The 12255-nt window shown below is 42.7% G+C and overlaps 1 protein-coding gene across 1 annotated transcript in view; it reads right to left on the bottom strand.

The window, feature by feature from the left end:
- Positions 1-330: 330 nt before the first annotated feature.
- LOC129857818 (serine protease HTRA1A-like) overlaps positions 331-12255 on the bottom strand; it is a 29288-nt gene continuing 17363 nt past the window's right edge. Inside the window, exons 4-9 of the mRNA XM_055926429.1 lie at positions 7458-7652; positions 7345-7377; positions 6995-7109; positions 2180-2237; positions 1832-1927; positions 331-670 (exon numbers count right to left, since the gene is read on the bottom strand). Of these exons, the coding sequence (XP_055782404.1) occupies positions 502-670; positions 1832-1927; positions 2180-2237; positions 6995-7109; positions 7345-7377; positions 7458-7652 (666 nt within the window). The 3' untranslated portion in view covers positions 331-501. The remainder of the gene's footprint in view (positions 671-1831; positions 1928-2179; positions 2238-6994; positions 7110-7344; positions 7378-7457; positions 7653-12255) is intronic.

Here is a 12255-nt window from a genome sequence, read left to right as displayed (position 1 = left end):
TTTCATCTCCAACATCAAAGTTACCATCATAAAACACTTAAGACTTTATTCTCTTCTCTGTAAATGTCATCGACAAATACACCATAAAACTACAGTACTTAGAATAGGAATTTAGAAAAAAATAATTGCACAACTCGCTCAGAGCTGCTCTCTACATTGTTTTACATTGCCATGGTGGGCCTCCATCTGAACAATCAGTCAGTATAAAAAAACACAGAATTAACAAGTCAAAACAGGTCAACTAGCTAGTGTTTAACAGTAAACAGTAGTAGAAGCGTACAATAATAAAAGTGTAATACACATGGATGAGGAAGTACAACACTGCTGAGATGCTCTATACAATCGTTCCTTTTCAAGGCGAAGTCTTAACCTGATCAGGTGCATGGTGCCACAAAGCCCTAAAGGCCACAGATTCTCCATGGAGCGAGATTAAACACACATGTCCATATAAGGTCCATTAGTGATGCTAATGAGCATCAGCTCATCGGTGGGGCTGGGGGGTCAGGGGTCGATCTCCATGGGAACGATGGTGATGATGACGTCCTCGTTACTACGGCGCACCACCACCTGCAGCGTGACGTCCTTCTTGATGATGGTGCTGACGTCAGTTGCAGAGGAAATCCGCTGGCCGTTGATGGAGATGATGACATCATGCTCCTTCAGACCGCCACTAAGAGAGGAGAAACACAACAGAATGAGAACTACAGCAACAAACATGCTGGATAGAATGGTTAGCTATAATAATAAGATTGTTATTTCAAGGTATAGTTTCATGATTGCTCTTTATTGCATCTACATTCAGCTAGGAATGGATTCCACTGGCCGGGTTGCCTTTATATTTCTTGTTAGAAGGTTAATATAGTTCATACATTAATTGATGCCTTAATTTGTAGTGCAGGACAAATGTGTTAGAATGAACTGAAATTAACTGCGGCAGGTAGCCAAGCAGTTAAGAGCGTTTGGCCAGTAACCGTAAAGGTCGCTGGTTCGAATCCCAGAGCCGACCAGGTGAAAAAAAATTGGCCGATGTGCCCTTGAGCAAGGCACTTAACCCTAATTGTTCCTGTAAGTGGCTCTGGATAAGATTCTGCTAAATGACAACATATATGTATCCTTCATCCGAACCACAATAATTAGTCAGGGGAAAGTGCTTTGTGCAACACTCCCACAGACCAAACACACCCAGAATAGAAATCTAGTAAAACTAAATTACAAAAAGACTGGAGTGGTTCCCAGAAGTGATATCAAAGCCTCCACTTTCACACAACTACTCTCCCACCATCACTGATAATACTTCCACATTCCCCTCATTGTAGTCAGGCAAACAAGACTAACACTTACACCACCAATGAGACACAGAAGGCCTAATATAAGAACTAGGGCAGGGTGAGAGGGACCAGGAAAACCACAGCAAACCCCTTGCTACTTGAGGGATGAATGGAATAGCTGACCTCAGCGTCTCTCCAACCACAACCCTTCTCTGGTAGAACTGTGGTCACCAGAGCTGATCGCACTAAATGTGCTGCTGAGGATGTGGGAGGGGAGGATTTTTGAGTGGGTGAACAAGCAATGTTTTACTAAGGGGGGTTGTGTGTGCAAGTGAAAACTGGAGAGAGAGAGTGTGTGTGAATGTAAGTGGGTTTTTGTGGGGAGAGTTGGGCGTTGATTGTCTATATACATTTGAAACGTGTACAAACAGTGGAAAGAGCCAAAGACAATACCCCCGAGCACATAAAAAGTCAGACAACTTGTCCTCACACTCATAAGAAACTCACATTATTGGTGAGATGGAGTGTGTTTGTACTTTCTTTCCCTGTTAGTTTGTACTTACGCTGCGGCTGGTGTTTTGGAGATTACCTCCATGACGTACGCTCCAGAGGTGATATCAGGGAAGTCTTTGTGTCGCACCTTTAGCTCCTTGGTCAACCTAGAGAGTGAAGGGGAAGAAATGAAGTAACCCATTAGGAAAAAGTGCTTAGTTGTCTGTATCCAACTGAAATGCAGTTCACCAGGCCCAGTTCAAATACGTTCTTTTTGACAGCTTTGGATAACTACATTCTCGAGTTTAGTGCACACTTTCGCAGTCTCAGGTCTTTCATGGTATTTATCAGGAGTTGACAAAAGAAAACGTCCCATCCTTTTCATTACAAATATGACCAGTTAATGAGGATTTACTTACGCTGGAGTGAGTGTCATCATCCTCACGCCAATGTATCTCTTCTTTGCCCCAGCTCTTCCTAAGGAAACACATTAAGAAGAAAAAAAATCAGGAAGAGGGCAGCTGTTTAATCATATGCAAAAGGGGTTTGCTTTTGACTTGAAGAATATCTGGGTGATTCTGAGGCTGAGTCAAATCAAATGTTATTTGTCACATGCTTTGTAAACAACAGGTGTGGACTAACAGTGACATGTTTACTTCTGGGCCCTTTCCAACAATGCAGAGAGAAAGAAAATAGAGAAATAATAGAAAAGAAAAACACGTCATACTAAAAGTAACAATAGATACACAATCAGTAATGATAACTTGGCTATATACAAGGGGTACCAGTACCGAGTCGATTTGCAGGGGTACGAGGTAATTGAGGTAGATATGTACATATAACTAGGAATAAAGTGACAGATAATAAACAGTAGCAGCAGTGTATGTGATGAGTCAAAAACATTAGTGCAAAAAGGGCCAATGCAGATAGCCCGTGTAGCTATTTGGTAAACTGCTTAACTAACTATTTAGCAGTCTGATGACTTGGGAGTAGAAGCTGTTCAAGGCCCTGTTGGTTCCAGACTTGGTGCATCAGTACCACTTGCCGTGCGGTAGCAGAGAGAACAGTCTATGACTTGGGTGGCTGGAGTCTGAACATTTTTAGGGTCTTCCTCTGACACCGTCTGGTATATATAGGTCCTGGATGGCAGGGAGCTCGGCCCCAGTGATGTACAAGCAGTTGCCATACCTCCCTATAGGCTGTCTCATCGTTGTCGGTGATCAGGCCTACTGTACCACCGTCGTGTCGTCTGCAAACTTAATGATGGTGTTGGCGTGGCCACCCACGACTGCGTGTGTGGCCACGCAGTCGTGGGTGAACAAGGAGTACAGGAGGGAATATGCATGCACCCCTGAGGGGCCCCCGTGTTGAGGGTCAGCGTGGCAGATGTGTTGTTGCCTACCCTCACCACCTGGTGGCGTCCCGTCAGGAAGTCCAGGATCCAGTTGCAGAGGGAGGTGTTCAGTCCCAGGGTCCTTAGTGATGAGCTAGGAGGGCACTATGATGTTGAAAACTAGAGCTGTAATAAATGAACAGCATTCTCACATCGGTGTTCCTTTTGTCCAAGTGAGAAATGGCTGTGTGGAGCAGTGTCGTCATTAGGCCTGGACTGCTGGGGCTTCAGCCCCAGATGGTTTTGGTCCAACAACCAATTTCTTTTTTCCACATTTCAGTCTGATATGAGTTTCTATAACTACACATTACTTGTGAGATGCAGTATACTGGCATTGTTTTATGACAAAAATAAACAATACAATATACTGCACTAGGCAATAGAAGGCACTGCAATAAGCCTTTTGTGTCACAGTGCCTGCTGTGATTGGTCAAGATTTCACAACACAGTGGGCTGCTCATGTCCCTTGACCCCTTGCCCACCCGTACAGCACTGGTTAGATGTCAATGTCATCACTCAGCAAAATGCATGTCACTCAGAGTTTTCAGCATAGCACAGAACGAATATGGATATTTTGAACTTCTTCCCGAAAGAGAGGCAAAAAAGGTGAGCCGGTTGAAATCAGCAATGAATGAGGTGGAGCGTACAGAACAGCCAGACTGTCAAACTGCAGCCAAGCAGCAGCAGATTTAGCCACATGTTTGTACAGGGTTGGTGGTAGCTAACTAGCTAGTCTCCTTTAGCGTAAGGGTTGGCTAATGCTAATAAGCTAGCGTTAGCGCTCAGCATCCTAAAGCTATTGGATGTCATTTAGAGTTATTTAACAGTATATTTAGTGAATGGGCAAGCAAAGGATGTCGATATAAGTCGTATTAGGACAAGTGTTTATTTACTGCGAGTGTATTTGATGGGTTTCGTATCTGTAGCTAGCTTGGCTGGCTAGCCACTTCGGTAGCTACTGGCTGGCTAGCTAGCGGAGACCGAAGCGATGAGAGAACATTTTTCTGACTGAAGCACATACAGTATCTGTGGACTGAAGCTCAACTTTACTACAACATTATATTTAACCTTTTATTGCAGTGGGCTAAATCAGGGTCGCACAGTGTTTCTTGGTAGTCTTAAACTAATCTACTTTGAAACAAAAGTATATACCTCACACACATGGTTATAGGATTCAAAAAAGAAGATATAGAATTTAAATGTATTCAATTTTGAGTTTGCATCCTAATATTACACTTTATACACATAGCAGAAGAATGAAATATAACAAAACCATTTGACATAGAAACACCGGATTTTGGGCTGTTAAAAAAAATATATGTTTATTAATGATGTTTTTTTGGGGTCTACCCATGTTATGAAAAATATTAATAACATCCCACTCATGAGGCCACTAGAGGGCACTTTGGTTATTCGACTGCAGGAAAGACTACCCATGTTGAAAATGAGCAATGTTGAGTTGGTAGAACTGACAAAATTAAATGAATCACAGAGGTCTTATAACCTATTCCATTCTAAAGGTAAACATGCTTGGCTCATGTCTGTTATTTCCATATAGGCTATGTAACTATTTGTAAAAAAAAACAAAAACCTGCCCATTATTAAATTGGTGAAATTATTTCATTTAGCTTTTATTTGTATTACTTTTTTTATTCATTTAGCCACTTACTTTTTCTATTGTTGCTGCATTGCCGAGAGGTTAACCTGCAAGAAAGCATTGTACTCCACATGTATGTGACAAAAAAACTAACTTGAACTTGAAAGGGAAAGAGGAGGGCAGCCAGAAAGAGAGGGGGAAAGATGACCAGCTTTGTGGTTAGATTGTAGGTGAACAAAACATTGAAAATACATAGGCCCTTAAGTTGTGTCCTCAAATGTTACACAATCTACTAAAAATCTTACATTAACTAGTAGAACTGACAAGGTCTTATAACTTATTCCATTCTACAGGTATTTTTTGGGGCTCATGTCTCTTTATATTCATATACCGTAGGGCAGGGATGGGCAACTTTGATGGTGGTGGGGCCACAAAAAAATCATATGGGGCTACAGTTGCTCGCGGGTCTGCATACCCACATTGGAGTTCTTTGTGCAGTTATGAAGACACTTAAATTTTTCTTTACAGTTGAGTTCCACTGGTCCTGTCAGTATACAGTAACCTTAAAGACAACTGCCCCTATAAACCAACTTCTCATTTAAAAAACAGCTTATGTGGCATTGATATGAGTCAGAAACATTTATTCTAATGTCAAAATTGACTAAAAACTGTAAATAGGATCATTTTGGGAATAAAGTCAGTCTCATCCAAAACAGAGTTTTGTGAGACTTGTGGTCGTGACTGCATAAATGATGGTTGGGTTTGTTTCAATCCCTCCTACATGCCCACAGCTGGCAGCACACAAGTAATCATCGATTCGGAGTGCAGCTGCACGCGGCCTAATCTTAATGCCTGTGGTAAATTTGGGTTGACTTTGGATATCCCTATGGGGCTAGTTAGGGACAATCGGTTAATTACAAAATGTAATGGGACAACATGTTAAAATTCCAATAGCTCCAAATATCAATTGCTTAAAAACCTCAAACCAACTATACATTTCAGAAATGCATACATAAATATGGAAATGAGAACAAATGAAAAGGTGTGCAACATGAAAATATTGTCTCATTTACATTGTCATTTATTGATGGTCCCTAACTTGCCTGAGAGATAGGCTATCCAAATTCAGTCAAGTTGTACACCAGCCGGCTGAAGCTAATTGGCAAAATAATTTGGCTAACTCTTCCCACCAGCGAACACACACAGGAGACACCCACATCAAACCACACCCCGAAACCAACTCACATTTGAATTCAGTCATGGACGCTAGCATTTCTTAATAAACAAAATCTATAATGCAGTCGCCCTTTAAAACTAACTAATGACATGCTACACCTCTACCGTGAGACCTTTCTGATGAGGCAGACAAGAAAAAAAAGCAATGTAAAGAAAGCGATGTAGAGAGGCAGAGGAGGGGTGAGCACACAGTATCACTCTAATTACGACACAGTGTGTGTGTGTGTGTCTCCCTCTCAGTTTGTTTGAAGTTGTTGAGTGGTTTTTGCCAATACACTGTAGACGTATGTGTTCCAGAGTAGAGACCCCCACAGTAGCAACTGTAATTGAGTACTGGCAGTGTCTGCTGTGGCAGGTAGGAAGGTACAATTTACCTGAACATTTCCTAAGCTCTCAATGTTCTAATCTCTCAGTGTTCGTGTCAAAATGTGCCAAATTCATGCATTTAGCTGTTGAAATTCCTTTCTTTGGGGGCCAGGGAAGAATGCCCCGGGACGCCCCTACTGGCTTTGGGCTAAGCCCCGAATGTCTTCAAATCCAAGAAATGCCCCTGGTGTAGAGTGCAATAGAGATTGGTGATCTGTGGATCTTTTTTTGCAAATTGGATTGGGTCCAGGGTGTCTGGGATGATGGTGTTGATGTGAGCCATGGGATATGCTAAGTTATAATGGGGTCTGAATCAAAATGTCTGTAAGTGTTTATGGTTATCCTCAAAACATGGCTAACATGCTGACCTGACACATCGGGTGCGCGAGCATCGCAAAATAAATTTAGAAATCCATGTAATTCAATAATAATTCAATAACAAGCGCGAGCAATTATAATTTCTGACGCAGATCGCGCTGCAAGTCCTGCCTCTCTCATCTCTTGGTGTAGGGGGACAAAATACATTTATGCACGATGGCGCATGCGCGCAGCCGGTTTAGGTTCCGTGTAAACAGGACCATACACTAGGGGGACATATTTAGATGTTACACCCAGGATGATTATAGGGATACAACGTCCTACCTCGGAACTGTCTGACGTAGGATTCTGTCAGGAACTCTCTGATCTTATCGGAGGGAATGGCGAAAGAAATACCAGCTGTCACTTTCAGAGTGTTGATCCCGATCACCTCACCATCCTACAATAATACCGTCAATAATGAAGTCAATAATACAATCATTCAACAACAATATACAATAGTCAATTTAGTGTCTGAAAACCACACATAGTGACACACTAATAACACTCTAACACAATCACACATTTGCATACAGTTTCAAACTACAATGTGCCATCATGCAGACACAGTGTCTGCCTTCTATTAGACATGTAGAACTACTGTTTAACTGTCAATAAACAAAGAGTATTCTCACCAGATTCACCAGAGGGCCTCCTGAATTACCATACTGTCAACAAAAAAAGGACATCACTTCAGTTCTCAGTTCACAATCCTTTGGGATGTGTGTGAATGTGTTCACAGACTCACATTGATAATAGCGTCTGTCTGAATGTATTCCATTTCAGAGTTGCGTAGGCCCAACTCCTTGCCCCCTCGTTGGGTTGTGCTGACTATTCCTGTGGTAACTGTGTTCTGGAGTGAGAAGGGGCTTCCAATGGCCACCACAAACTCCCCAGGCCTCAGGTCTGACGAAAGTCCCAACATCAGCACAGGAAGCTTGATCTGTAGGGGGACAAGTTAGGGAGGGCGTATTTATTTACAGCATTAATATTTACAGTGAAGCTAAAGTCCTTCAAGCACAATTCCATAGACCCTTCCAATTCTTCTCATTGTATGGTCAGTCCACCCCCTCAACAGTGCATCTATTTTATAAGTGACCACTGGCCATCATGAAACAGTACAAATCCATTTATGTTAAACTCAGGAACCACAGACTCCATGGCTAGGCAACCATGACAAGCCAGAGACAGTGCCTAGACAGACAGGCAGAGGATATATTTATCCAGCCACAGTTTCTCTCTGCATGAAATAATTTCCATTCTGTCCAGTCATAGCCAATGAGTGTATGGTCCTAGCCGAAGCGTTACTACATCATGTTGAGCCGATAGTGCCCACCATGAATTCCCTGACAACAGCACCATATTGAGACCTTTCCCATTTGGTCCCTGTATCCATTTTGTTTACCCTGGGTTATAAATAGAGTCACAGTGTGGGAAGCTAAGGTAACTGAGACTGACTGGCCAACAAGCCAAAGATCTACACAGCCAAAAGTCTCTGTATGCAAACACCAAAACACGCCCTGTAGTCAACTACCCAGGCATATTCATATTGCCATCCTGAAATATGATAACACTACATTTCCCTTTCCAATATAGTGTACACACTAGGTTATTACATGTTGATTGGCATCCCTACACAACATTAGAGCCACTTTTTACTGCTGACCGTTGCCTACAATAGCTGAATAGGTCTACAAATAGTATTAATCCATAAAAATGGATGTCAATTATAAGACGCCATTTGAGCTTGCGGGAACTCAATGTGAACTTGGCCCCTGAGTTGTAGCGTAAGTATTAATAGAAGATGACAGTGAGAAGATGAGAGTGCGTAACTGAGGGGAACTTTTCACATCCCCCAATCCCACCTTCTCTTCCTCCCCCTGTCATTCCCTTCATCCAGACATGACACCATAATAGCAGTCTGAACTGCTATTCAGTCTGTGCCTCCCCACCCTCACATTCACTCTCACATACACACACACACGAACAAACACACACGTTTGTTTTAATATCCTTGTGGGGACCAAACAATTGATTCCCATTCAAAATCCTATTTTGCCTAAACCTAACCCTAACCTTTAACATAACCCTAAGCTTAACCTCAAACCTCAAACGAACCATAATTCGAACCCTTACCCTAATTGTAACCCTAAACCTAACCCCTAAACCTAAAATAGCATTTTTCCTTGTGGGGACCGGCGAAATGTCCCCACTTGTCTGAATTTTCCTTGTTTTGTTATCCTTGTGAGGAAATACACACACACACACACACACACACGCACACACACACAAGAGGACGTCAGGTGAGTCTTAGTCACTGAGACAGTCAGGACTGGTTGTCCGCCAGCCGCTTGCTATGGTGATAGTGGTAATAACAGCGTGATTGTTATACAATCGACTGGTGCTTATTGAAATGTCTCAGCCCAGTGAATGAAACACATCTTGACACACACCTGTACATATTCATCTGCTTACACACAATGCTGCCTCTGTCTTGAGGGCGGTACAGTCATGCTTACACACATTCACTCATAAACTGAATGCCTAGACTAGCTGATATGAGCCCTTCGAGAGTGGGAGTGTCTGTGTGTGAATAGGCATAAAGGAAACATTAAATGCAGTGACTCTTCATGTGTGAGGACTGTTAGTCTAGCTATCACCTACTAACCACTTGCAGCTACTTTTTGTCCTTGTGGATTCCGTGTCGTATACTTTATATGTCATTTTGATGGTTCTGACTTTCTCTTGACCATAAGTGACTCACCAGGTTATTTTGAACCATGGGCTGGTCTTAATGCCTTAACACTCATCCCCAACATTTACAACACTACAGTGTGTGGTGATGAAGATAATAAAAGTCCTGGACTGAGAAGCTGAGTGAGCTGAGTGAGTCAGAACCAAGTATATCAGCATTCAGTCACTAGCGGGTGAGGGCGCAGAAGCCAATTGCACAGACAGTTTTTTTCATGGTCCTAGTTCTTGCCGGATTTATCTACCAACAGTTTTTACACATTAAGAAGAGGTGGTTGAAGGTAGAAGACGAGGAGCAGGAAACCCTCTCCTGCATTGGCCGTCCCTAACATCATGCGAGATGCTTTCAGTTAAATGCACTAATACCTGGTCCTCAATCTCAAGTTAAAAATTTTAATTGAAATTTCAACCACTCTATTCTTGAAAAATGAATGTTTTCCAAGCTCTCGATTGCTTCATACATAACTGAGAATGACACAATTTCAGATTTGAATAGAGGCTGAGATAGTGACAGAGACAGTATACTTCAACAGAAAAGCCAGTATTCACTAGTAGCCATCCAGAAAAACTATTGCATGACAGGGGCACGTAGAAGTGGTGGTATCATTCCAGATATTCATATATTCATCATCTCAACCATCTGTAGAAAATTGTACAGTACATCTAGAGTGTCTGCTATGGCAGGGGGTGGAAGGACCGACAGGGAAAATGTCTCCTTTGTTGCCATAGACAAGCCTTTGTTTCATATTACAGCTTTGGCAGTTTGGAATCGCTTTTAAAACCTACTACATTTACTCCTATTTTATGACTTGAGCCTAGGTGCAAACTTCTTTTGTCAAGCTTCATGCTGTGATGGACTGTGGCTAATAGTTTAAAAGGCGCACGTAAATATATGAAAACGGGTTAATTTGACTTAACCCAACAAATTCACAACTGTAAACTGACACCAACACAGCTGGCACCCGTTAGTTCAAAGAGACATGCCAGTGAAATACACACACCCTTTGTTTGGTGATTAAACCTATTACAACTTCTACGGTCTTTACTGTGGTCACTACTGTGTTCTTCCTAAAGGGGAATTCAAGCCAGTAGATATTATGTTATCTTTGTAGCACTGTGCTACCATGCCGAGATCATACTGTAGATATCATGGGGAGGACTAGCAAGTGGTGTGACTGTTGGTGGGTGTACAGTACTTTGGCTACACATTCACTTTTAGCCCAAGGGTTGTGCCACAATGAATAAAGAGGAGCGTGATACGACATGCTCACACCTGTAGAACCATCAGCTCTGGGGATCAGCATTGGCTGACGGGTGGCAGAAACGTATGTGTGTGAGCTCAACATAACAGCTAGTTTCAGGGAAAGAGTTACGCACACACCCAAGTATATCACAGGAGCTGGGAAAAGTCTTATGTCATGAGAAAAATAAATGTCCCTTCCCTCATTGATTGCTAGCCAACTGAACAATATTTAATAGCATAGGCTAGTTGATATAAACACATTTCAACCATGATGGCTAACCTAACCTTCCCTGATATCGGACAGAAAAACAATATGGTGCGCACATTGTTGTAAATATCACAGCCAACATAACAGCAAACACGTGACCAAAAGCTACCTCTGTGTTTCCTTCAGCTTGGTTTACAGACACCCTGGTTGACTGGATGGCATCTCACTGACGGGCAGCTAGACGCCACACACTTTTGATCTCTGGGCCATGCAGACTTGACAAGATGCGGTTGGGATGTTTGGGTCTCTCTTCCCTGCATCGCTGGGAACAACCACCTACAAACTAGGCCAAGTCTGCAGCATGGAATAGAAGAGCAAGGCCAGTCGGCTTTCCTTGGCCCTCGTCCGCACACGCTGCATCCAAATGGATGAGAACGATTATGGGAGAGCGAGTGAAATGGAGGATGAGACGAGGATGTGATTCATTTACCCTCTGCTTCTTTCCAGAAGAACACCACTTTTTCCACAAGATGAGGAGCAGAGCATGTCCTGGATGTCTCCTAAAACAATAAGAGCCCTGGTCTAGCCAACGCCAGTCATCCTAGCAGACGTCTGGGAGGTGGACTACATGGCGAGCTTACAGACTAACATTGTGGTAGGGGATTGAGAAACAATGCATTTAGTGATGATGATGTGGCGACCTCTTTTGGCTAGGTATGTTTAACCGCAATCAGTCTGTTGACATGACTTCCTCAGTTTTTATTGGCACTGCCCAAATTGAGGACATCGTCAGTGAACTATTGTGTATGAGAGACAAGTTAGGCAGTGAGTCGATAGGGTTAACAAGCTGCTCCTTCCCCTACACGATGACCTCTCTCAATATCGTCCCAGCGCTACATCACACAGAGAACTCCTTAGCCTATTAGCACACTTAGCTTTCCAGACATATGGAACTGTTTCCCTCTCTTCCTTTCTCTCTATCCCACTCTCTTTCTGTCAGAAAGGAGTGTAGCACTTTTTCCCTTTCTCCTTCCCATCCTCTGAAGTCCCAGCTGCTGCAGACAGACTAATGTCTTCCCCAGAGACGGGGGTACACCACACCACAACCCAGGAACGGACCAACCCAGCCACCAATAAACTCTGTTTCTCATGGAGCACTGAGGGGGAAGAGAGGGTTTTCTACATCCAAAAAGTATATTTTCAAAGCTCACGTGTGATTGATTCTTTGTCAGTGGGCTTATATGCACTACAAAGTTTGACAATAGTAACCCCTACTCATAATGACTCCCACTTGAAGCAAGAGAGATACAGAGAAGGAGGGAGAGTGAGGGAAAGAGATGAATA

The sequence above is a fragment of the Salvelinus fontinalis genome, chromosome 1 (assembly GCF_029448725.1).
Source record: "Salvelinus fontinalis isolate EN_2023a chromosome 1, ASM2944872v1, whole genome shotgun sequence".
Lineage (NCBI taxonomy): Eukaryota > Metazoa > Chordata > Actinopteri > Salmoniformes > Salmonidae > Salvelinus > Salvelinus fontinalis.
This window is presented reverse-complemented; position numbering and strand designations above follow the sequence as displayed.